This window comes from Pogona vitticeps, chromosome 7 (assembly GCF_051106095.1).
Source record: "Pogona vitticeps strain Pit_001003342236 chromosome 7, PviZW2.1, whole genome shotgun sequence".
Classification (NCBI taxonomy): Eukaryota; Metazoa; Chordata; class Lepidosauria; order Squamata; family Agamidae; genus Pogona; species Pogona vitticeps.
The window spans coordinates 6,327,000-6,353,668 of NC_135789.1; the positions used below are offsets into that span (position 1 = coordinate 6,327,000).

The following is a 26,669-nucleotide window of genomic DNA, read 5'->3' on the forward strand; positions in this document are numbered from 1 at the left end:
CCAGTACTTCTGAAGGCACTTTTAATTTCATTTTTTGGAGATTCTAAACCTGCATGGAGGTGACTGCGGACCCTCGCAAGGAACCACTGATTGATTTGCCTGCAAGAACCTTGTAACCCAATGAAATTGAACCTGCGGGGATAGAAGTTAAAGGTCTGTTTATTTAGAGAATGAGATGATGACCTACAGCTTTTTTTTTTTAGCCAACAGGGGTAACTCCTGTTCAGTTTCTTCTGTTAAATTCATCACTTACCTTACAGTGTGATAAAACGTCTGGCTCCGATCTAGGTCTGGCTCTGTTTGGTGGAGCGGACGCTCAGGCAAGACGGTGTAGGATCGTGGTCTTGCTGGGCGCCCAGTTTCACGGTGTGGGTACACATGCTTCTCTTTTCTTCTTAACCACTTTTTTTTTCGAGGGCTAGAACCTCTGGATTGTTGGAGGAATGTTGAGCTTAGGTAATGGACTAGCTGGAGGGAGTTCCTAAAGGCCAGGCCGCTTTTCAACCCGCTCAGAATTCAATGGGCTCTTTTGCTGTGTTTGGGTAGTCAAGCAGCTGCGGTTGGGGCTGCCTCTCTTAATCCTGCCCCACCCAAGCCCTGATGGGCATCATCCACCCCTTGAGCATAAAAATATTACAGAACTTAAGCTGCCCACGGGTAGCTGTCCCAAATTCAAATTCAGCGTGTAAAAAGGGATGTTGTGGCTTTTATGGGATAGTAATGTGATCATACCAGAGCTTGGAAATAGTAAGCGTTAAAAATTAATGCATTAAACATTTCACTGTTTTAAAACCCATTATTTGGATCGTGACATACCAGACATGTTAACAGCTCTCATCACCTTCATTTTTATTGTCCATTTCTAGAAATTATGATTTTTTTTACAGCTAACAACTTAGCAAATGAATTAACAAAGTGATTCAACACATTCCGTTCAACATTCATTCCGTGTTAGCGAATCAGTTTTCCCCAATCAATTTAATGACAAGCTCTTTGCGCTAAGATTATTTCCAAGCTCCGGATCATGACCCAGTGGATGGAGGAAGTTTACCGAGTCAGAACTGAAGTCCAGTATCTTCTGTTACCGATTCAAAAACAAGAAAGATCAGACTTCTGTCAGCTCTTTAAAAACTCTATTTGGTATCTGGCCAGTAATGGCTGGAATATATTTAGGCCAAAATATAAAAAGAGGTTCAATTGACATTAAATATTTTGAAACAAAAGTCTCACAGAACCAGGGGGTTCAAGGTGGGATAGATAATCAAGTGTTTTCCCATCACGAATACTGCAGCATTAAAATAAACACTTTACAAAAAAAAAAGCCGATATGAGTTAGCACAATATAAATATGCAATCATTTTGTGTGACCTCATTTTCCCTGTGGTAATAAAAATACATTCTTTACAATTAAAATTAAACTAGTGCAAGTCCCGTTTCGGCAAGTTTCCTGTTCCGGCACAAAGGCCCGTATTCGAGTCCCGGGGCCGGATCATTGGAGGGGCACCTCGTACTTGAAAATGACGCTGAAGATCTTCCCGCCGAGGCGGTCGGCCAGCCAAGAGTTCTTGATGACCGCAAGCTTGAGGCTCTCACACTTGAGGGCTGCATAGTAGTTGGTGTGGATGGCCCGCCCCATCCCTTCAATGACGACCAGGTCCGTCTTCCGCTCCCGGACTAGGTTGGCCAACCCTTTATCCAGGCGGCTGCAGAAAGAATCGGGAGGATTGGCGGAGAAAAGGGAGCAACGATCAAGGCGGACAAGGCAAATGGCATGGTGCCTCCCTTGAGCCCCGGGGCGCAAAGCGGAAAGCAAAACGTGCTGCTTGCAGACCACCTCGTGGCAGCTAAAGCACTCTCTGGGTGGTTTACAATTTAGTTATGCAAGCAACACAATGTCTCTCCCCCCCCCACCGCCCCGCGAGCAAGCTGGATACTCCATTTACAGGCCTCAGAAGGATGAAAGGCTCAGTCAGCTTTGAGCCAGCTACCTGAGCACCCACCAGAAATGAACTCAGGTTGTGAGCAGAGTATTGACTGCAGTCCTGCAGTTTGACCCCTGTGCCATGAGGATCAGTGAAGACCACCAGGAATCAAGAAGTCAGTAGCTTATGCACCAAACAGAGCAGATCTGAGGAACTCAATGAATCGTGTGGCTTGTAACTAAACACATTGTCCCACACATTGATTTCCACAGGGCCACGCTTTCCAAACACTTCAAATCCATGCTGGTCTCCACCAGCTTTCTTTTCTCCCATTTAAGGGTGTGAAAATTCCCATATTCTTGTTGGTGCTGTTAAACAACAAGGGGTCAGAAATCCTGACTGACTGATGGCAAAATGCTCAAGAGATCCACCCCCCCACACACAAAAAGAAACACTCACTGCCATCTTGTGGCAGAACGGAGGAATTTCTCCACACACGCAGTCACCCTCCACTGGAATGCCTTCTTTCCCCCACTGGATCAAAACGGAACAAGTCCCTGGGATTGTCAAAATACCCCGGGGAGACCTCTTACCTGAGATCCAGGCATGGTGAACTTGAGCCGGTCTGTACCAAGAGCAGCCTCTCTTCCTTCAAGGCAGACCTTAAAATGAAAGACCCGTCAGCCCAAAGCTACCACGAACATGAACCCGTAGGGAACAGGCCATGGGTTCATGTTAAAAATCTGCATTTCTTAAAATATTGTCAACACTTCGTTTTAAAGATCTTGGCACCATCAATCCAAAGCTGGTTCGGGTTTTAGTCAAGTGGCCTGGCATTCAGCTGGCCGCATACCCTAAGTGAGTTGGGTGCCTCGCTGCGGAAGCCAGAGGTTGGGAGTTTGATTCCCCCCACTGTAACTCCTGGGAGAAGAGCCAGCCTGGGTAGCCTTGGGCAAGCTGCACCGTCCCAGGGCTCCCCCTTGAGGAAGGGAAGGGAAAACCATTTCTGAATGCTCTCTACTTAGAAAACCCTGAAAAGGGTTGCTGTAAAACCTCTGCAGCTCAGCTATCTTGTTCCTTTTGGCAAGTCAGTTACTTTTAAACATTTGAGGAGTCACGAAGGCTGCTGTATTTTTACCAGGCACTGAAAACTAGTTGTTTCTAATGATGTGGAACAGAGAGCGTGCTTGAGGAGCAGAAATGCACTATTTATGTACGGCTTGATAACTTTCCTAAAAGTTTGGTTGAAGGTTTCATTCTTCCGCAACAGCAGCCTATGATAATATCCTCCAAGATCATCCTAACGTCCGAACCTTCTATGAAGCAATCCGTAATAATCGGGAATATTCATTGCCATCACATCTTTGTTTGGAACAGGCCTTCTGGATGCCGAGCCAGTCAATATTACAGACGGCGTTTATGGTCAAAGACTTTTGTCAACCAGCCTGAAATGCTAACTGACAGGTGTAACAAACACATAAAGAGCTGCAAGTCTCCAAAGTCCAGCTGCTAAATGTGGCCTCGTGTTTTACAGGAATCTATTCCACTATGGATCGAAAGCTGATCAATAAAAGTCTTCAGAGCACTTTCCTGGTTTGTTGCCACAGATTAACCTCTGACCCTGAAGCTGTTTTATTTAACTGCCATGTTGAGCTTGTGCCAGTGAGTCAAGGGCAGCTAAAAATCCCCTCGAACCAGGAAAGAAGCAATCAGATCTTCATTTCCCCCCTAAATCTAAAGTCTCACATTACCCTGTTTAGGTAACGCATGCGAAGACGCTGGAGCACCAAACCAGTCCTCACCGTATGATCGGATCGGTCGCTGCTATCTTCTCCGTGACAAGCAGAGACTCACTGTAGGTCACATCGTTCAGCGCAGGCCCGGAATTACAAGCCAATATAACCTGAAATGGAGAGAGAGGAGAATATGTGGGCCATTTAAATCGAAAGCCATCCTGGACAAGCAGGGGGGTTTCGAGAGCTGTAGGTCCACAACCAAACCAGAAGGTCTTGCAAAACTTCAAATAATGAATTTTGGAACACAGACCACGTCCCACTTCTGCCTCGGCCTCTCTTGCTACCAACCGCTTCCCTTTCCGTTTGAGGAAGGCGACCAGAAGGAGAAAAGCCATCCCCTTTGAGGGGTCAAGAGAGCAGAAGTAAGCCGGGCACTCATATGAATGCATCCCGTTGTTTTTTTTTCCCCAACCACTCCCTCTGTTTTCTCAACAAAACAAAACCCCAAAATCCTACAGTATAATTCTGCTGACATCAGTTTTGCCTAGACCAGCCCCTTGGAAACAATGTAATATCTGTTTTATAAGCCACCTACAGTGCAAGAGACAAAATGGATGGTTAATGGCATTGCTGCAAGTCAGGCTTGCTGAAAAATTAAAATAAATGCCTGCGCTGTCAGCATACAAGCTTCTAGAGCATACAGTTGCTTACTAAAACCTGATACGTTGCACTTTAATGCTCCCAATCTCCCTTTTAAGATACGGAGTGTGTAATATGTCAATGAGAGACTCCCTCCTTCTCCTGTCCTGCATTTTCTCTCCATCCTCCAAGGTTCACGCCTTGGCACCCTTTCCCTCACAACAGCTGTGACGCTCCTCGGGAGCAAGAGGAGAAGGGTTCCGGCCTCTCCCACCCAGAGGAAGCAGAAAGGTCAACGATCTCTCCTGCTAAGAGAGGAAATGTAGGAGGAGGCCCGTATCCATAGGGGGCCTAGTTCAAAGCCCTCCCCGCGAAGGCTGAAAAACACAGATTACAGCAAGCCCTATACATCGCATGATCTCTGGCTTCCTCTAGTGGCCTGTTCTGGTAACTTTGTCTGTGGAAATAAATGTTTCTAGGGTGTTCCTTTTAATGTTTTCAGACCGTGGATAATCGAATCACCAGAGACTGACGGCTGTTCTTTGCTACCAGTAGCTGCTGACGGGGCAGCGTGGCTGCCGGCTGATTAAGCCCCAAGACGTATCCCCTTGCCCAGTGGGGGAAAAAACCTGTTCATGTGAAGTTGGGCCACTCTAAATTTAACACCCACAAACAAGGAACAGCACAATCCAGGTGTGCATTCGGCCAAACGTCTCCCGTATTTTGCCCATTCGGAATAGAAGATCACGTCCCAGCTTAGACCAGAGTAATATTATGACCTACCTCCCCCCCCCCATCACCTTCTCAACTATCAAAGTATGAACAGTGGTGCCTCACTAGACGATGATAATCCCTTCCACTGAAATCGCTGTTTAGCGAAATCATCGTCTAGCGAAAAGCATTTCCCCATTGGAATGTATTGAAACCTGTTTAATGCGTTCCAATGGGGAAGAAGCCTCATTGTCTAGCGAAGATCGGCCATAGGAAAGCCGCTTTGCAAACCGCCGATCAGCTGTTTAAATCGCTGTCTTGCGAAGCTTAGGTCCCATTTTGTGAGTGCGGAGGGAGCTGTCAAAATTGTTGTCTAGCGAAAATCGGTTTGTGAAGCAGGGACCAAACATTGTCCAGCGAAATCCCCCCCTAGAAATCACTGTTTTGCGAATCGCTATAGCGATCACAAAAAGTCAATATCTAGCGAAAAAAACTGTCATCCGGAGTAACTGTCTAGCGAGGCACCACTGAACGTCTACATCAGGTGTGGGCAAAGTGTGCCCTCCAGCTGCTGTCAGACTATAACTCCCATCATCCACCACTATTGGCTACGCTGCCCATGAGGGCTGATGGGAACTGTCTTCGTTATATGTTTTCAGCCCCCAATGATTTCAACAGAGACCTTGTGCCTCTGGCTGCAAAGTCAGGCAGCCAGAGGTGTCATTTATCTTACGCAACCACAATCTTCGCCAACCACGTAGTAATTTGCAGTGCAACGTCGTACCGTGTTGTTACCTTAAGACGACAGGGTAATTCAACTGACCTCTGTCCCCCTAGACAGCAGTTCCCTGACAAAGGGGAAGACGCCTAAAATGATGTCTATTCCACTGTTATCTGCAAAAATTAAGGCACATTTATGAGGGGGGGCCTGCAAAGGGAGAAGAAAAGAAACACACATTAGGCACCCCTGCCTGTATCAATCTTAATCGAACAGAATGTGTCTGACTGAGCGTTTCTTTCTGTGCCTCCAGTATAGTTCAGAGTATGAACGCTAATCAACTAAAACTTGGCGTAGATACCAAGAGGTCTCCAAGGGTGTACATTTCTGGCTTGCTTTTTAAAAAGTTGATTTGGATCTATTCACAACAGCCTTGTGTTTGCAAGATGAACTGAAGCCACAAGGCTCCAGATCCCCACCCCCACCCCCAGCCAAGAATGGTCTGGGAGACTCATTTCTCAATGGGACCACTGGGTAGTTCTACATCGGATGCTCACACTCTTCAAAAAGGCCTAAGACAGGCCCGGGCAGGTGAGTGCACTTCCTCATGGGTTGCAAAGGGACAGAAAGAGTCAGCAGAGGGACAGGAAGAACCAGCATTACAGTGGAGGGAAATAATGGGCTTAACATGCATGGAGGGACAGGAGAACAGAAACAGAACATACAGGATTTTTAATTCAGGCACAGAAACCACTTAAAGCTGATTTGTGTGCCTATTAGGAGGTTCTAGCTCTTACTCTTTCAGACTTCTACGATAGTGTCTTTATATGCTTGTGGTTTTTTTTAAAAATTTACCCGTTTTTTTCACTCCATAAGACGCACCTTTCCATAAGACGCACCAATTTTTTAGGAGAAGAAAACAGGAAAATATAATCTGTTTTCTTCGCTCCATAAGACGCACAGACTTTTCACCCCCCTGTTTTGTGGGAAAAAAGTGTGTCTTATGGTGCAAAAAATACGGTACTTATGATGTGTAAAGAGACCTTCCACAGGGAAACCATATCCTTCTTCCATTTCAATGTAAATAACAAAAACATGGACACAAGGGTCTCTTTTGTTGGTCCAAATATTGACTATTTGGTTTCAAAGTGACAAACCTCAAGTACCTTGAGCCTCTCCAGCCACTTGTCGTAGGAATCCTCCAGCCACGGACGTTCTGTTAAAAACACAAGGCGGCCTGTGACCAACGCTGTAAAGTCTGAACTCGTAGCAAAGCACACCAAAGTCTTAACCGTTGCACCAGTTCCTGCCCTTACGAGTCTCCATCCTCCAGGGTTGCCTTCAGGCCAGTTCTTTTGGGACCTACCAAACGGCCCACCTACATGACACAGCCCTGCCAAAAGGCTGATTTCTCATTTCCCCCCCCCCAAAAAAAATCACGAGCTGCCCCAGATACGGTGGGGCTCTGTTTCGGACGGACCTGGGGTTCATTCACTGCATGAAAATATCTATGCAAATCAGAACTGTTCTCTGGAGATGGAAAATGAGGACCCAGAAAGTGTACTGATCCTTCTTCTGAACACCTAGAGAACCCTTCAATGATCCTGAATTTGTCTTCAAATTCATTTGGGATTTGCAACAGCAGAACGTCAGGTTAGCAGATTCTGCTGATTAGAACCGAGGTTCCCCATACGGCAGAAATGGCAAGAGGGCAGAGAAATATGACCCACATAGAAGGGGGCACAATTATCCCCCATTGCTCTGGTTTCACGTCAATGGGGTCTGCAGAAGATAACATTGGTGATGCTTATCATCTGCACTGGAGACAGCCTAGATATTGCAAAAGAGTTCCCTTTGAACTACGATGACAGTTCAAAATCAAAAACTCTTGCCAAGCTCTGATCTGCAGTAGGTACAGACCCCCCCCCCCCCGGCTTCCACCGCACCATGCACCTAACCCAGATCTCCCAGTAACCCCAGGAGAAAAAGAAGGATTTTTTTAGCCCGATACCTTGGAGTTTCTCCTTAGCTTCTTCAAATCCAAACAGTGGCTCTGTTTCAAGAACGCTGGCATCAGAGAAGAGAGAAAGAAAGAGAGGAGGAAGAACAAGGAAACTGTTAAGGGGCGGAAAAGTCTACAGAGATGCTCTACAGCTGTACAAACATGTGTCCCCTATCCAAACTCGCCTTTTAATCTCTGTCTCTCTCTTACAGCAGGAGGCCTCCAAAGGGAGCGCCAGAGGTACTGTACAAAGCTGAACCACCGGACTTCATATTCTGCGGAGGATGAAAGGCCCCTTCTGCAAAGAAGCTGCTGCCAGGCAAGGCATAAGAGGAGAGACTTTTTAACCAGCCACTCTTGATTGAGCTCAGTAGGGCGGCCTCCGCTCGCCTGGCAGAAGCTTCTCTAGGGTCAAATGCAGAGGGTCTCCCTCGTCATCTGCTTCTTGATGCTCCGAAACAAACGCAACATGAGCTGCGCCCTCCCTTCCCCTTGGGTGCAAGCCGATACCGAGTTCGGAAATGCAATCCGATGAGAAGCTGGCTTAACGATGAGTTAGCAACAACTTTTCGGCACTTGTGGGTGACACCTTCTCATGGGTGGCCCCCATCCAGCCCTGACTATACGTAAAGCAAAGCTACTACTTAGGAAACCCATGAATCTCATCTGGAGAATACAGAGAGATCGGTGCTCTCCGTCTCATGGAAAAGCAATGTGTGAGAGAGGATACGGCTGTTCGAATAGCCTGCCTGTGGGCTTCTTATAGGTCCCTGGTTAGTCAGCGTGCGAAAAGAATACACCTTGGGTCAGAGTCAGGCTGGCACTTCTTAACACGCTAATCCATCAATACCACCACCCTCTTAGAGCTGCAGAGCTGGAAAGGACCCTTAATGATCATCCAGTCTAGCCTCCGTCAAGGAGGCACAAGAGGGGAATCGAACTCCCAACCTCTGAGTCCTTGACAGCATTTGCCTACATGTTTTGTTTCCTTCATGTGCTCATGTCGGAAACGGGCCGCCTATGTCAGATCAACACAGGTGCCTTCATCCCACTTATTTTCAATTTTCACACCCCTTCTCATGGGCTCTGTTGCAGCTCTCGGAACAAAAAGCACACCGCAGGCAATTTTAAAAATCACCGGACAAACATTGTTTTGAATTAAACATTGAGATGCAAAGCAGGAGGACGACAGGGGACACCGTGAGGGTACAGAAAGCCAACCAGCAAACGAGGGTGAACACCTACTCTGAGACGGCTTTGGCTCCCCAGTCAAATACGTTTCCCGCCAGAAGTCCTTTCACCAGAGCAAACTGCCTCTCCTCCCAGCCTAAGGAATCTAAAGATTCGATTACGCCTTGATAACATTTTAAGGCAATGCCGTTTTCTTTTTGCTTTACCTGGGAAAGGAGGAGACACAAGACCACAAGTTTGAAGAGTGGCAAAAAATATATATTACACCTTGATCAACACTTTCATTTCCTAAGAGCTCCTCATCAAAACTCCTTGTTTGAACGCCTAGCTTCCAAAGGGCAGAGTAAAGGTCGTTTTACGAGGCAGGAGGGTCTGAATGTAAAGGGTGTTATCCTGCACCCCTAGGCAGGGTGGACTTTCTGCATGTCCAACTTCTTGAGTAGACAGACGCTTTAGGCTGAATATCAGAAAAAAAACCTCTCAGCTTTTAGAGCAATACGACAATGGAACCAACCACCTCGGGAGGTGGTGAGCGCTGCAATGCTGGAGCCATTCAAGAAATAAAATGGACAACCCTCTGGCAGAGCTGCTTTGATGTGGATTCCTGCCTTGAGCAGGGAGTTGGACTCAATGGCCTTGTAGGCCCCCTTCCAACTCCATCATTCTAGGAGTCTATGACCCCCAACCCTTTAAACACGATCCATTAAAAACAATCTTTATGTGACAATCGCACAAGAGCATTTCATGCTGAATTATTTTTCTCAGTGCCAGCCACCAACATTTAAAACCTCCCATCTCATCAATTTCAGTTCCTAGGTAAGTGCATTTTAAAGTGCATTTTCCCAGATAACTGGAACATTGTCTAGCACACCTGCTTTGCTGAAACCTTTTAACACTTTCATTTTGATACCTTACCCGATTATACAGACACCGATGTTTTTTTCTCACAGTAACAGATGTGTGTTACTACTGAGGTGTTCTGTGCCATCAAGACGGAACCAACTTATAGTGTCCCTAATAAGTGAGACCTTTAAGGAGCCGTTTCATCCGTTCCACCCCCTCATCGCTATACCCTCTTCCTTTCCTTGCACTACGCCACTGGTTCTTAACCTTGGGTTACTCAGGAGTTTTGGACTGCAATTCCCAGAAGCCTTCACCACCAGCTGTCCTGACTGGGGTTTCTGGGAGTTGCAGTTCAAAAGCATCCGAGTAACAAAGGTTAAGAACCACTGCACTACGCTATGCATAGCATTGGGGAAGAAACTATAATATAGGAATAGGGTGGATTTTTTTTTATAGAAAATCCCAATGAATTCTCCTGAATTTAATTTAAACAGGTATGATTCAAATTGTTTTATATTGTGCAAATATTAAATTAAAATGTCACAACTCTTGGGTCGAGTTTCTCTATGAGGCAGGTTTAGGCCAGACGCTGCCAGAGAAAAGACTTACCTTGGAATAAGGGTCTGGAAAGTTGAACTCATTCAAACAGTGCTCTCTGGTGTCAAGCAAACTCCTAACAGTTAAAGTGCCGTAGGCGCTGAAAACAGAGGCGGAGAATACACCGATAGGTCACCCTAAGGGAGGGAAAAGGGATGGCTGCCTGCACACTAGCTACCCCAGCATGCCGCTACTTGAGAAGGAAAATAAATCGCAACCTCGGCTTTGCAGCTTCACACAGATTCCCCGTCTTACAGGATCATCATGATAACCACCAAGCTAATTCAGGGGATGCTCAGAGACTGCTCTTTAAATTCCCTGATACATCAGTCAAAGACCTTTGCTTGGGGTCGGGATGAAAAAGACCCATGATGGATATTCTAGAGCTGACCGTTCATGTCCAAATATGGGATTAAAAATCACCGCCCACCCACCCCCGTTTTGGCAAAAGGCAGCGAAGCCTCTGCTAAACTTTGTAGGGCCCCCAATGGCAACTTACAACGGCTGCTGCCGGAGTGTCTGAAGTTTATCCCAGTACTTCTGCCGGAACTTTTCCGCTCGCTCCGTGGCATCGAGGGAGTCAGGCTGGCTGGCCGCAGCGCGCTTTGCCACCTGCCAAGAGAAAAAACAGGAAGCCAGATTGAGGCTGGATATCAGGAAAAATCTTCCTAACTGTGAGAGCAATACGACAACGGCACCCATGCCCTCGAGAGGGGGTGAGCGCCCCAATGCGGGAGGCCTTCGAGATAAAACGGGACAACCCTCTGTCAGATCTGCTTTGTTTTGGATTCCTGCCTTGAGCAGGGGGTTGGACTAGATGATCTTCGAGGCCCCTTCCCACTCAACTGTTCTGTGATTTTATGGTTCTATGAAAAAGGGAGCAGAATTGGATCTCTGATCTCTGCCTCCAAAATCCTTGCGGTTAATGTATTCTCGGAGGCTTTCATGGCCAAGATCCGATGGTTGTAGGTTTTTGGGCTGTTTTTGGCCGTGTTCTGGAGGTTTTTCTTCCTAAAGTTCTGCCAGTCTCTGTGGCTGGCATCTTCAGAGGACAGGAGTTAGAACTCTGTCTGTGTTCTGGTGTAGAGTGTGGGATAGTTGAGTGGGATCAGGTTTTTGTCCTTTTCAGGAGATTGGGTGATTATGGTGATCAGGATCCTTGTGGTTAGTTAGGAACAGAAAAGGAACGCTGAAGAGGCTGAGAGGGGGAGATAGCACGAGAACAGACCTTCCTGGCAGTAAAGCCACTTTTGGCTAGAGCTATTTTTCCGATGTAAGCAGGCAAGTGTCTAAAAGCAAAACATGTTCAGGAGGCGCGAAGGCAGGAAGCTCACATTAAAAAAATACAAAACTTAGTATTTTGGGTGCCACATTTGGATTTTCTAAACTTTTTATTTCTATTCTGCTTTTACCTATCATGCTTGCAGAGACTAACACGGCTACCCCTTCTACAACTACATTTATATTACATGTGACCTTAAAAACATGCTTAAAAGCGCGAGCAGGTAGCATCAGCCACCGAGTCTACACACACACACACACTTTTGCAGAAGGATAATTATCATTGTCCTGAGCATCAGGAGAAGCTCTTTACCCCGTCCAGGGCCTCCTCGAAGCACGAGAGCCAGTATTTCCTGGCCATGGCATCGTCCGTGAGGTCCACAGTGTCTGGGATATATGTGGATGGGTCCTTCAGTAAGGGGAGGTTCACGAGTGTTCGGTCCAAACGATCCATTTCCAACAGGTCAAACTGGGAAAGGGAAGGGAAAAAAAAAAGAGTTCAGAAGCACAGCAACCCTGGCAAGCCGAAGAGGAAACCTGGAGAAACATCTGTGTTTTTTCCCTGGAAAAACCTGGAGCTATGCCTTAAAATGCGGGTAGGAAAGGCAATGCTTCCATACATTCTGGGGCGGAAACACCAAGACGGTAGGACCCTCTTATCTGCGGGATCAGTGTTCACTGATTCACTGATCCACAGTCTGAAAATATTAAAAGCAAAATTCTAGAAAAAAATATTTCTGAAGGTGAAGTTATCAGAACTGGCCGGAGGCCATGCTATGTATAGCTTCCGCAGTTTTCGGCATCCATAGAAGGGCCTGGAAGTGATCACCTGTGGGTACAGGGGTCCTACTGGAAATCCCGATTGTTGGCCAAGCTGATAAGGGGTGATGGGAGTTCTACTCCTGTATTCTCGATACAACAGAAAAGATCCCAACTTATCATTAATGACCGAAGAGCGAGGCCCTAAATTGCAACAGGAATCCGCGTGAGATCAAATCAAAGCACTGGTCTGTCGGGAGTGTTATTCTCTACACTGATTAGCAGCGTTTTTTCAAATTTAAGATAATCAAGGCCAGGACCTCGTCTGGTTGATATACTGCTCTAACAGTTCCATCGATGTACTACTCTAACGGTTAAGAAGTTTTTCCTGATATTCAGCCTAAATCTGGCTTCCTGTAACTTGAGTCCATTATTACATGTTCTGCAGCTTCGGATGATCAAGAACAGATCCTGCCCTTCCTCTGCCCGACTACCTTTCAAAGATTTAAAAAGTGTTCTCCTGTCTCCCCTCTGTCTTCTTTTCTCAAGGCTCAACCTGCCCAGTTCTTTCAGTCTTTCCTCCTAGGGCTTCGTTTTCAGTCCCCCGATCATCTCTTCTGCCCTCTCTGAACTTGCTCCAGTTTAAAGTGGCATCCATCTTAAAACCAGAACCGGTTTTCAGCCACTGGGTGCAAGTTTATAGTCAAAACTGGGGAGAGTAAATGACAAAGTGCTAGAAATGAGTGTTCCCTTCAAGCAGCTCTCCTCTCCACCGAAGCAGAGACGCCTGGCCGGTGTCGGGCAGGATCGTCTTGGGCCTTTCCTTCGTAACATTTCTTCCCCGTGCTTAAGGCAGTGAATTTTATTCATGAAAGCTTGCATTAAATATTTGCATTTTAGTGGTCTAAATAAGGGTATCCCCTCTTCTACATTTGCATGGTGTGAAAGGCAACACATTTTTCATTGGTTTTTTTTTTAATTCTTCAACCTCAAAAATTGGAACTCCAAGCTCTGCGCAGAAGCGAGTGTATTGGGGGTTGGGGAGGCTATCACAACCCTGGTGGCTCAAGGGAGATTCAGTCAGCCTTTGGTCTTTTGATGACTGAACGGGAAGGCCGAAAGGAGAGGTTTTCGAAGTGGCCGCGAGGCTACTGTGGAAAGGGTCTGGGGGTTTGGATCAGAAGGCCCAGAAGATCGGCCCACCTGGCCATGGGGGGACTTACAGTGCCGCTCCTTTCCCGCTGCATGGGGCAGAGGTCTGGCGACGTGCTCATCAGCCCAGAGCTGCCGGCGTAGTTTTCTCCCCAAGAGTAGAGATTGGGATCTAGAAGGGGAGAAGCAAGGAAAAGAGAGTCTAAACGGGGAAAGGGGGCAGGGAGCCCCAAACATGCTGTACGAAGCAGGGATGGGCAGCTGTGACCCCCCCCCCATAGACCTTTTCGACTGGAGCTCTTACCACCCTTCGCCTTTGGCAACCGTGGAAGGCCATGGGTTTTCATCTCCAACCTTAACCCCCGATAGAAAGGCAGGAGTGGGTGATACCTTTTTAAGACCACTAAAGACACCATACCGTCTGCTAGCTTTCATGGATCAGGACACCCACTTTCTCGGGCTTCCACGGGCGGCCCTTGTGGACAGAACGCAGACTCCCAAAAGTTCATAGCAGAGGGGTTTTGCCAGGCCTTTGCCTTCAATGTCAGCGAGGAAAGAGGCAGGCTGCATTGCAGACTTTTGGCTTCAAAGCTATGGCTCAGGAGGCAGAATCTATGGTTTCTTTAGTGGTCTATAAAAGTATCCGACATTTGTGCCGTGCGATGACCACATGGCTCTTATTTTATTTTAACCTGTGATATAAAGGAAAGGGGGGGCAGATCCTTACACATGCCAAAACGCCACTCACACTTAAGGAATACTTCTCAGCAAATATAATTCATAAGTTACTTATAAATTCACACCTGTTACAATAAAGGAACCAGTGTGTGAGTCAGTAAGAAACCTATGACACAAACAACACTTATAAGCATCTGCTCCCCCCACCCCCCCACCGGTCGAAGGGATATTTCAAAGAGTGCACAAGCTCCACACAAAACTAGACCCACAAGAGAGACGTTTCATGACATTCTCCCTTGGAGAGCTGTCAACTATGTTGCCTGCTTTGAGCTACTTGATGTGTTAGATTTGTGGTGTTTGTTTTTTAACACGAAAAAAAGTATAAGAAAAAAAAAATCTAGGACAAATACCAAACTGGCGCTTAGCGCCACTGATGTACTTTCTCTCTCTTTTTGACGAGCAAGGGGGCCAAGGAACAAATGCAGCACATTCTGGTAGCTGGGAGGGGCTGTGTTCCCTTTGGGAGGGATACTGGAATTCTTGGGAAATAGGGGACTGGTTACGTGAAGTTAACTCTTCCCCCAGTCCTTCTGCTAAGCCTCCGTCCTGTGGAAATTCCCCGGAGTCAGAAAATATCTCAGATTTAGCTTTTGCCCAGATTTTTTTAAAAAAACACCACAAACCCAAACACATACCAAAAAAACACACCCCAAACTGCTTGGATCAGGATTGATTTGATCTTTAAAATGCACTTAAAAAGAAAGGAAGAAAAGGGAAGGGATGCTAATCACAAGCTAGCTTTATCACCACTGAAAATGGTGTCGAAAACAAACCCAGCTTTTTTTGCACAGGGCACGGGGGGGGGGGAAGAGGTGTGCCCCAACTCCTCCCCGGCAAAGTGGTTTTCCTGTGTACAAAATGAAATCCCTTCTGGTGATTGTTTAAAAGACTTTACTGGAACGACTGAACTCCCCAGGGTGACAGATTTAGCTCTTGCTCTACTGCGGTGGCTAAATTTGCTATTTTCTTTGGGTTAGAGCAAGGCGGCATGGAAGAGGGCAGTAAAGACCCCCTCCCGATATCAGGGCAGGCGGCCGAAATGAGAATCCGGTGTTCTCTTGGCTGATCACGCTTTTCCTAGTCCTAACCAGGATGTGAACGCTCGGGGCCAGAAGGGAAAGCAGGAAATCCTTTTTCCTGTTTTTAGCTCTCTAAGCTCCGCCTGGGTGGAGGAGCTGTTTCCCCTTCGGGGTTGCCCCGGCCTTCACCTCTCAAGCCACAACTGCGCCTTTCAGGAGAGTAGAAGAGTTGCAGAGCAGCAAACCTTCCTGGTGCTTTTCTGCACAAAAGCTGCAACGCTGGCTTCTGGCAGGGAGCGAGCCGGTCGAAGGGCTACCAAAGCCCTCAAAAGGCCACGAAAACCAGCAGGAGTGAGGAAGTGGGAACTCCATGCCTAGAAATGCAATCACCTATTGGGGATTTCTGAGAAAGGACACTTCCGCCCTGAGACTCTTTTCAAAACACGGCGTCGACAGAAGAGGGGGTGTGTGTCAGTCTACTTACTGTCTTCTTCGGCTCCTTTTAAAAACGCCCCGATGGCTCCCAGGTAGCCTTCGTGCCTCAGGAACAAGGCCTGAACCTCCCCCTGTCACAATAAGGACACGTTCATGTTGTGGGCGGCTTCTTAGGCGCTCACAGCTCTTTCACCCAACTACGCTGGCCCCTCTAAAAGGTCGAGTCTGGGTGAGGACCGGCTGTGACGCTGAAAGCCCACATCACCTTCGGATGTGAGGAACTGAAAACCTAACAGGGGTGCGAACAGGCCTACAGCCAGGGTCAAAGAAAGAGGGTGCACGTACCGAGCTCTTAAAAGTGACTAGCATTATTTCTACCCCCTACGCCAAGGATCCGCCAGCCTGCACGGCTTTCAGCTCCTGCTTCTAAGGCCCTCCCAAGCTTAAGAGAGGGATTTTTGGAATTGCTGCCTGAAAAAAATAACTTTTTCTAAGTTCTGGCCTGGTACAAGTGGGACTGCCATATCGATGGGATCAGCGTGCGCGGTTTCACTTATCCGCTACCTGAAAATATTAAATAAAACCCCACAGGAATAGACGGGTGCAGGGTGACGGCCCATGAAACCCAAAGGTCAGTTCAAATCTGGGGCCCAAACGAAAAGCGATCCCCTTTTCTCGTGGCTTAAACACTTTTGAACTCCTCGACAAGCTGCTAGACAAGGGAGGAATTATACTTGAGCCACATTCATTTCTTACAGGAGTGTGAACAGGACTGCACTTCTAATTCTCTCCTTACTCCACCGTCTAGACCCCCTCCTTTCTGCTTACACCCCCCTTTTCTTAGTTTTTCTCCCTCAGAGCTAAAGCGACCGCCACCCTCCTCCTCTTCCCGCGCTTAAGTCAAGTTTTCCAAAACAGCCCGTGTCCCTCACCTTGGAGAAGAAGTTAATACTGTAAGTGATGGTGCGCATGGTGACCGGGTGGCCTCGGATGAAAAAGCCTCCGAAATATATTTTGTTCAGGTTGTGGAGTTTGGCGTGGAGGCAAGCCAGCTGCCCGATGTCATTGCTGATCATGTGAAGCAAGCTTTTAGCCATGTCCTCTTTGGAAAAATCTAAAAGTGGCAGCAAAAAATTGAATGAAAGGGACAATCACACACCCTTGAGGGCTCAAGTTTGAGCAAATCCAAGACTGCTCTGCAGAGTCGGTGAGGTTTGGGGTGTCGTTCTGTTCAACACCTATATTGTCCTTGTTGGCACAAACAAAAGTAAAGGAGGGTGGAAGCTGAGCCCCAGCTTTACAATGAATTCAGCTTTAAGGCAAGCCACATGTTTTTGCGGGTAATCTACACCATGTATCCTGCATCTAGCCCACCTGGCAGTCGGGGCTAGGCCTGGCTCTCCCACTGAAGGCAAATTCTTATAAATCTAAGAGACTGTGGCTGCTACTTGTTTTACGCAGGGACGTACAAACTACAGGCCTTCAGTTGTTACTAGACTTTTCATTCTTAAGTCTCTTCAAGCAAGAACTGACTTCCGGTGACCTTAATGGGGCTTTCAAGGTAAATATTTAAATAATGTCCCCACTTGTTCCACTCAACACATACTTGCTCATGAGCTTCCATGGCCGAGTGGGAATTCAAACTCTGGCCTCCAGAGTCCTAGCCTGTCACTCTATCCACGACCCTACACTGCGTGTGTATGTGTTCTGTGCTGTCAAGTCAGAAACGACTCACAGTGACCCTAACAGGACTTTCCAGGTCACTGAAGTTATCTAAGGAGTGGCTTTACCAGTTCCATGCCCCCTCCAGTCAGTTTCCATGGCTGAGTGGGGATTTGAACCCTGATCTCCAGAGCCCTAGTCCGTCACTCTATCCACTACACCACATTGGAAATCCAAGCTGTAAGGGCAGCGAGGCCACAATTCCCATCATTTTCTCAACAACCACTCCAGAAGAGCAGGATGGGCCAGCAAGGCAGTTACATCACACTTTGAAGGACGGCTGAGCAAGGAGCCACCCCCACTGGCATGCCCGGGAGGGGGGGTGTTCTAGCAGAGGGGGCTGGCCAGGACGGCAAGACCCTATAAAAAGCGGTCTTCCAGGGTTACCTTTGTCTGCTGTGGCCGATTTCCCAAAGCTGCTGGCTATCAGGTTCCCGCTTAGCCCAAGGGTCTGGTAAGCTCCGCCATACACATCCTTCACCAGCATGTCCACGTTGGTGTGCTGCCCCTTCGAAGCCAGATGAAGCAACTCGTCAAACTTCTGAAAGAAAAAACAAACAGGCCCCACCCCGCAAGAGGGCCATCTTGAGCACTTCCAGGGCGACCATTCATGCTTCCTCATTGTTCTGCAAAGTCATAAGAGGGGCCCTGACCTCCTTCCCTCTCCTTCAAGAAGTCAGGGGGTGTTGGTAGAAACAGGGTCAAGCCCATCCCTGGCTGCTCCTAAGTGGAGATTTTTTTTAATTTCATAAGCTTAGGTCACAGCGAAGGAGGTCGCTTGCGTCCGACTGCCCACATCACAGGAACAGAAGTCAATGCTTCCCGCATCAAGAAATAATACAAAGAGCATTCCCAGTTTAGAAAACCAGCTTGGCCCTGAACATGCTAGAGAGTTTCCATCTGTAAGGGTGGGTAAGATTAAAAGGGCATTTCAGCAGTGCACCTTTAGCAACCCTCTGTCTCATTTAGAGTTCCCACGTACCCATCTTATTTTTCTTTTTATGTTTGTTTAAGCTGTTGTTTCAACAGAGTACTGTGAAGCGTATTTCTGTGAGGCTTCATATCAATCCTTTTTTGGACGTGATAGCATCTAGATCTTTCTGCTTTAGCTAATTTGTTTCACAGCTCCTTTGATGCATTTCTGTTTGACGAAAGAGCAGCAGCTGCCATTTCTTGGCATCCTAAATAAATAACTACTATTTTAATTGGGCATCATAAGGAGCACGCAAAGCAGCTTCTCTAACCTTTAGAACCTGCTTCTGTTTTGCATGTTTCCCTGCGTATTGCTGCTCCTGGGCAGGAGGCGGATATGGGAGAAAACTTTACGGAGTACACTCGACAGGCAATCTGGTGGGGAACCCTCTGGCGTGGGACAGCGGAGAGACAAGAGGTCCCGGCTGGGTGCAAGAGGGAGCTTTTTCTCCAGAAACCATAGCTCCAACGTGTGCCTCTTGCTCTAAGCAAAGAATGGCCACCAACATGTCATTCCACTTCTCTAAAGCACATCCTGTCCCCAAAAGAAAGAAAAAAGCATGGCAGTAGGAACATCGCCCAGATAGGATAAAAGAGTACCTTCTGCTATTACCTTGGTTTGTGTCAGCAACGCTCCGAGACCCCAGAATGTTCCGCCGCCGATGGAGCTCCCACCTATCCATTCAAATTTGTCCTCTGTTTCTACCTGTAAGGGATGCAGGCAACACACAACAGACAAGAGTTTGCGGAACTGAACAAGGAGCAAAATCAAGAAGTTGCAGCACCTTTATTTAAAATATTTTTACCCTGCCTTTCTCCTTAAAAGGCCCTGAAGCGGTTTGCAATGATTAAAAGACAATATTTTAAAAGCTAAAAACATTAAGTTTACTATTCTATTCTACATTATTCAGTCACAGACCCAACTTAATAAGCATACAAATATTGAAAAAAGGGATTAAGCATGCTATTAAAAACCATAAATAAAATCAATACTAAAAACACATTTAAAACCAACACAGCAAACTAATTTAACCCTCAAGCCAACCCATTAACCCCCAACACTACCTGCCTGCATCGTTAATCAACACAGATACAACACCCCCCCCCCAAAAAAAGAAAGGCTGCATTTGGCTTTGCTATGTATTTGCCCCCTAGTTACTAGAAGGGCTTCTATGTGAGATATAACTTCAGAATGTAAAGGAGCAGGAAGTTGTTTCCATAAAGCAAACAAGAGGCAAAGGTTCATCCTGTCTTTTTAAAAGAACAGAAAAAACCCCGAGGCATGTTATTTACCAGTTTAAACACCCATCTTCGTTCTGCTGACAGGAACATTTTAATTGCGTGCTCAGAACCGTTCCGCAGATTTCACATACCTTCAATATGGAAACCCCGGAGCCTATATTAACGAGCAAGTAAGGAAAAATGTGCGGGTGGTTCATCTGGAACCGGAACTCCGGATCTGCATCCTTCATGTACACAAACGCCTCGTGAGGGATGTTCTTCAGCACAAAGTTACATCCTTTTATAAGGCAGGTCATGACATCCTCTTTATCTAACCTGCAGAAGGCAAAGAATCATGAGCTGAATTTAAAAAAAAAAGACAACTTTACCAACAGTGTTACTTAAATGTAGAGAACCAGATGGCTCCTTCATCACGAGCACCGATTTCTTAAAACTCAATTGAAAGATACTGTATTCTAATGATCTGAAGTCATGACAAAAGACTTTGCCATTAATTTGGGAGAAGGGCCATGGCTTTGTGAGCAGAAGGTTCCATCCTTGCCTGAAACCCAGGAGAACTGCCATCCCATGCATATAATAAGAAAGCTAGTCCGATGATGTGATCTGGCTTTTAGCCCCTTTCTAACAACTAAAGCATGTTTTTCCTTCTCTTTCTTTCGGGTTGCTTTCAGCTCTGCCATACAATTTCCCCCTTCTCTGCTTTGCAAAGCCATCTGACTTCATTTGTGGTGACATGTTCCATCTTGAGATCTTGCCTTCTCCAGAGCTTTAAAAAGTAGCATTTGGGGACAACAACGGAGTAATTCTAGGACCTACAGAACAAAAATGTTACTTTCTCAAGGTGTAAGCCCAACGGCTAACAGACAACAGCAACATCTCATAAATTTCACAACTTAAGACTTGGTCTCCCCAAATCATATGCTACCTCAAGGTTTTAAATATGTGCCACCATCAGAGAGGCACGTGGCTATTTTACCTGTTTGTAGACCTTTGGTCTCACTGTAACACCCACCCACTGCCACATAGTCCCCTTATTGGAAGAAAGTCAGCCTACAAATAAGTAAACTTACTACCCCGTTTTTCCAACTAATCCACCAAAACCTTCAAGATCCAAGTGGAAACTCTAGAGTCCCAGAGTCCGAAGGTACAGAAAAGCCAGAGTAATTAGTTTATATGACTTCCCACACTGATACATCTGTCTCACGCCTGATTTATTTGCATATGGCGTTGTGGGTTGATGCCAGAGCCCATGCTCAATTCAGTGAGGTTCGCTAGAAACAGCTACACAGAAATCCCATTGATTTCAGCTGCACTCCCTCCCAGCTAAGGTAACAACGATGGAGCAAAATGTGGCCATCTGGATGCTGGACAACAACTCCCATCACACCCACGCAGCACAGCTGAAGGTGAGGAATGATGGGAGATGGAGTGGCAACGACATTTGGACATCCACAGTTTGTCCGCACTTGGGCTGGAGAACTGTAGCCTTACTTGCTTATAGGACAAGGTTTCCAATGCATAATGCTCACCTTAGATTCAGTGGCAACGGGTCAATTGCTAATCACGATATTTCAAAGAATACACAGATGATATCTAGATGCACACAAATAATTTGAATGTGCCTCCCGACGCAACTGGCTTCCTTTGTTCTGTCCTGAGGCTGCCATTCTTAACATGGATCAAAGCACGCCCCATCAAGACTAATAATTCTCCACATGAGGCTCACTTCTTCGTGGTTCAACTTACTTTAATCCCAGCTTCTTCTCAATAAGGTCTTTGAATTTATAGGCACCACCCCCTGTGGCTTTGATCACTTTGGTTTCCGTGTTGACAAGATGATCTTTGATGAAATCCAAACAGGTTTCGATATAGGTGTTCTCAAATTTAATGAAATGCAGCCGAGCTGTTATCTCTTCCTGAACTGTGATTTCGTACGGCGATTCATGTTCTCCATCCTTCAGGAACAGAAACGACAAGGAGCTCAAGAAAACAAACCTACAAAGTCTTTTAAAAAAACCCCACTTTCTTGCCAAAACTTTTCTCCACTAGGAGGAAAATTAAAACTAACTTAGAGATAATTTTTTTAATTTGCAGCAAAGTGGCACCTAAGCACTGCAACAGTGCATTTGCTATCACAGTAATCACAAATTCATCTCCACATTAAGCCTGTTGGTTTCGGTATCTGACTACAGAGCCAGAGGTTGATAGTTTGATTTTCCTGCAGGGTGCCTCCTGCGAGAAGAGCCAGCCTATGTAGCCTTGGGCAAACTTCACAGTCCCAGGGTGACCCCTGGAGGAAGGGAATGGGAAACCACTTCTGAGTACTTTCTCCTTGGAAATCTTTGAAAAGGGTCACCATAAGTCAGAATTGACTTGACAGCACATGGTTATTTTGAGCCTCTTCCTACAAACCATAAATTAAGACATGCAAATTAATAAGAATGAACCTACCTTTCCTGATTGATCCAAAGACCGCACCCTTGCCACTTTGTGTTGTACTGTTGAATAATAAGCCAGCTTGGCCAAGGACCCACCTGTAAAGATAAAATACAAAAGGTCTAAGCCTGGCTTAGTCCACAGGATCACTGATGGAAGGAGGAGTGATCTTTTACAGGTGGAACAAGATAAGTTGATCTGTCATCCATCACAGGCAGGCACACAAAACAATCTACTGTGAAATGCACAAGGAAGCAGACTGCTTGACAATGAAATGTATTCAGGTATAGTTCTGATAATTATTTCCCCATCTGTGTTTCTTGATTTGGGTTTTATAAACCTTTCCACCTGTGCAACTTCTGTTTTACTGTTATTTTATTGTTATCAGTCAAATGCTGAGCAATCACTGGAAACATGATCACCAGGGGACAATGGGTAACACTTCCTGCCTAGTTATGCAGACACAGTAAATATTATCTGTTACATACTGAGTTTGTATATCAGCGACTGATTACATCTATGGTGATTTCTTAACTTGAGGCAATCTGTCTCTATAAGTTACTCCATTTGTGTAGCTACGCAAGAGGACTCTGGCCGACTGCTCATCCCACCTACGCTCTGAACTGCTTCAGTATGCACACAGAGTGCGATGAGCTGCTTAATGAAACTATAGACCATCAAGGTATTTCAAAGCCTAGAAGCCACTGCACTGTTGCCATCCTAAATTATTTTATGACAACTTTTGAACTGCTTGTATAATTGTTTACATTGTGACTAGAAAACTATAAGCAGAACATTCAACAGGAACATTCACACAATCTTGTCAAGTACAAAACGATGGTTGGCCGCTTTGGAACGGATTTCATACCTACACCCCTCTGCACTAGCAATTTATTCTACTCATTTGTGGAAAGGAAGGAAGTGAGACAAGGGAGTTGCAGAGAAAGGGGGAAAAAGAGGTGGCCTGTCCATTTTAGCCAATTCACCTACAGTATATACTTTCCCTTACAATAGAATGTGGCCCTAAGCCAGAAACATCTTCCGGACAAGTGACTTCAGATAACATCCACATTCATACACTTAGCAGAACAAAAGGGTATTGTCTAACCAGATTTAGATACATCTCAGCCCCTCTGATTTAAGTCAGAGAAAGTAAATTCTGTGCTGAGCTAGAATATCATCAGTACATCCAACAGGAGATGATAAGAAGCATTCACTTCCAAGCTCCAACTGACTGGAGTTTGTTATGATGCTCCTGACTTTGGCTTTGACTTCCCCGGAACCAGCAACGTAACAAACCAGATTGCTAATCCTGCTTCTCTTTCAGTTTTGTTTTTCTGAAGTCAACATCATGTTGAGCAACTGTTTTGATAGAAAGGCTTGGCACAAATTACATAAATGCATCTTTTGGAATTTAAGCCCCACCACAGTACAAAGCAGGTTCAGAAAGGCCTTGACAGGATGCTATTAATACTATTATTCTATCCCACCCATGTCCGAATAATTTAGCCTGCTATATCCTGTTCTCACACCTGATGCCTAGAATAACCCTACTGAATTGTTGGAGGGCACTCGCTTTGCTTTGTGCCGGCCTGTGCAAGCTTTTAACAGGCTACCCATGGAACTGTGGAATTAAAATAAAGGAAGCTAAACACTTAACCTGAAGCACAAATAGAAAAAAAAAATCATACTTGGAAGGGCAGGGCCGAGATTTCTCCCTCAGAGCTAAAGCGGCCACCCCACTCCTCATCATTTTCCCGAGCTTGGGAATTTCTACCAATTTCACCTGAAATTTTGCAAATATGTAAACAGGGAAAGCAACTGAGTGGAACATTAATACAATAGCTGAATGAAAATCCCAATCTCCAGATGCTCTAGTTTTGTTTTTATCTGTATTTTCCCTTGTCTCTAAGGCGGAAACAAGTACAACAAGTTCAGTACAACTCATTCAGTGATGCTTTTTCTATATGTTTGTTCATTCATTTAAATGAATCAGCCTAAATTTATTCTGCAATACTAGTCTGTAACTGGAGGCACAATAATTATTAGAGTAAAGCCCTGTGCGTAACCAACTGGTTTTTAACTGGTAAAATCTTTTTATTCTTCTCAGTCGTGCCTCAGAATGGGTCTGAACACTCACTGAAGGATGCTCTTCAGTCTGAGGTTTAAAGCTAATCCCTTCTGTTAATTCGACTCTGGCCTCATGAGGAGACAGCATGTTTCAGCATTAACCCACATTTCAGGGCAATGTATTAATGCTTTGAAAAACCAAACCTCCTTTGTTCCTTTGGGAAGAATCCGGCCTCTTCTGTCAACAAGAGGAAAGGATGTGTCATCAAAAGCTCTTAAACCAAATGCTCTTGTTTTAATTACACTCTGCGTGGAGCAGTGCTGGGCCTTAATTGCAAAATATTTCAGCCCAGTGCCTGACCTTTCAGTTTTATAGCTGGATAAAAATATTTGGGGGGGGGGATCTCCTTGCAGGAAGATGCCAACAGAATAAAAACTCCAATGAGAATACAAGGAAAGTACAATTTCAGTTTTGAACATAGCTTCTGTAAAACCTGGATGAAGGTGTTGCCTGTAGAGAAGGTTTTCGTCTAGGCAACTCACCACCCGGCTTCCTAAACACAGGTTGCAGGTCCTCTCAGCTGCATCAAAACAACATCAGATTATTTAGTTTCTATTAATTCCATCCGATATTGCTGTGAGGGCCTTCTGCTTCCTGGTTCATGTCTCACAGTTTATCATCATGGATGTCCACAGAAGGCCATCCCCTGGATCATTTGTTTCCAGAAACTCAGTGATAGCCAAAAAGACAGAGCATCTTGTTTTTGTTTAGCAAGCCTGAAATCGTTCCTAACCCCCCCACCTTGTTCATGCAAGCAAAGAAGGGGGGGGGGAGAGAAATCAGGAACAATCCAGGATGTGATTAAGAATGCAGATTAGTTCTTTTATGTTTTACTTCTTCCCATGACAGAGGTCTGAAGCGTTTCCAGGACTGGACTGCATTCATTCCTCAGTACCCCTTCCTTGGGTGGGTGGGTGTCCCATTTACACCCCATAAACAGCCCCCCACCCCTCAATTTGGACCAAACCCCCTTCAAATTACTCCCTAAACAGAGACGTAACACCTTAGCCTTGGAACTGCAATTATAAAAGAGATTATAAGGGACGTAACACTGCCTTATGGAGGGGAGTTGACCCCCCCCCATGTATTCAAACCCCCCTCACAAAACCTTCATGCTCTTTTCTGTCTCCCACCCACCCACCTCTCTGAATGGGGCTCCAACCCTTTAAAATCATCCCCATCAGAGAAACCTGAAGCCTTTCCCAGGATTGGCCTGCTTTTCCTCCTCCCCATGGCTTGGAGGGAAGGGGTCCCACTTGCACCCCATGGGCACCCCTTTTCCCCCTTCCTTCCCCCCCCCAATTTGAGCCAAACCCCTTCAAATTTCTCTCCTCACAGGGGAACCTAAGCCCCCCTTCCTTCTTTCCAAGACTGGACTCCATTTATTCCCTGAACACCCTCTTTCAGTGGAGGGGTGCCCTATGTATTCACACACCCCTGAGCCCCCTAAATGAAGCCCCCCCAAAAAAGAGCTGGGGCATTTCTCCTTCATGCCTTATTCTGGAGGGTGGGGGTCTCCTTTTCCCACCCCACCTGCTTTTACCTCCACCCCAATTATACCTATAATTAAATGCAACCCCTCCCCCCATATAGGTTTCCTGAGGAAACCTTGTTTATATCACCCCCCCTCCCCTGGCCCCCCTCCGGTTTCTGACGGAACTCTGGGCTTTGTAGTCTTCCAACCCGCCCCTGCTGAGTCTGAGGCGGGTTGGGGGACTACGCTTCCCGTCGGGCACAGCGCCGCCGGCCCCGCCGCGGGGCACGACGGGAGTTGGCGTTCGCCGGCCCCTCCGCGGCCACACGGGCGGATGGGAGCGGGGACTCCATTTCCCGGCGAGCCCCGCGCGGCCCCGCCGCCGCCGCCGCTTTCCCTCCCCGAGGAGCCCGTTGGGGGGCTGCCTGCCTGCCTGCGAGGGCGGCGTCGGCTCCGGCCTCCCCCTCACCGATGTCGATGGCGAAGCGCTTGGCGTTCTCCAGGTTGCGGAAGATCTCGTCCGGCGGGAGGACGATGCTCTTGTCCAGGCGGCCGCTGACGGCGACGCCGCTGCCGCTGCTTGTCCCGCCTCGCCCGCCCCGGTCCGCCATTTTGGACGCATCGACCCAGCTTCGCCGTGCCCCCGGCCTCGTTAGGCATGCAAATTTATGCGCATACGGTTTGCGTGCTGAGGAGGTGGGCGGGGCCAGCCATTCAGCCCCGCCCCCCAGGAGGAGGAGGAGGAAGGGAAGGGAAAGACCCCGCCTTGATCCGGTTTTATTTGTGGGCTTTTTGAGTGGGGGGGGTAGGGCTTCAATCCGGATTCACTCCGGATCCGAAAAATCAAAACAGCTGTATTTCTAAAAAATGTTTCAATCTCTGCACTGATAGGTGTCTCTCTGCAGGGCAGCCCTTCAGATTTGTTGGTGTCCTGTTTAGAGAGGGTGCC

General features: G+C 46.7%; 1 protein-coding gene across 3 annotated transcripts; it reads right to left on the minus strand.

Moving 5' to 3' along the window:
* Positions 1 to 832: 832 nt before the first annotated feature.
* Positions 833 to 26,380, minus strand: PANK4 (pantothenate kinase 4 (inactive)). 3 transcript variants are annotated; one of them, XR_013538011.1, is made up of 19 exons: positions 26,190 to 26,380; positions 22,131 to 22,213; positions 21,426 to 21,634; positions 19,811 to 19,994; positions 19,051 to 19,143; positions 17,853 to 18,006; positions 16,676 to 16,857; positions 15,793 to 15,874; positions 13,623 to 13,723; positions 11,954 to 12,109; positions 10,859 to 10,971; positions 10,372 to 10,459; positions 8,974 to 9,125; positions 7,738 to 7,793; positions 6,884 to 6,942; positions 5,832 to 5,902; positions 3,725 to 3,825; positions 2,516 to 2,584; positions 833 to 1,703 (listed from the first exon to the last, which is right to left on the minus strand). XR_013538011.1 is itself a non-coding variant. In XM_072977666.2 (19 exons), exons 1-19 carry the CDS (start codon positions 26,329 to 26,331, stop codon positions 1,490 to 1,492), a joined length of 2,334 nt encoding a protein of 777 aa, XP_072833767.2. In that variant the 5' UTR covers positions 26,332 to 26,378; the 3' UTR covers positions 833 to 1,489. The 3 variants fall into 3 exon arrangements, 2 of the variants coding, with proteins under 2 accessions (XP_072833767.2, XP_072833766.2); XM_072977666.2 differs by having other exon boundaries at positions 5,832 to 5,936; positions 6,893 to 6,942; positions 26,190 to 26,378; XM_072977665.2 differs by having other exon boundaries at positions 5,832 to 5,936; positions 26,190 to 26,378.
* Between the last annotated feature and the right edge of the window lie 289 nt (positions 26,381 to 26,669).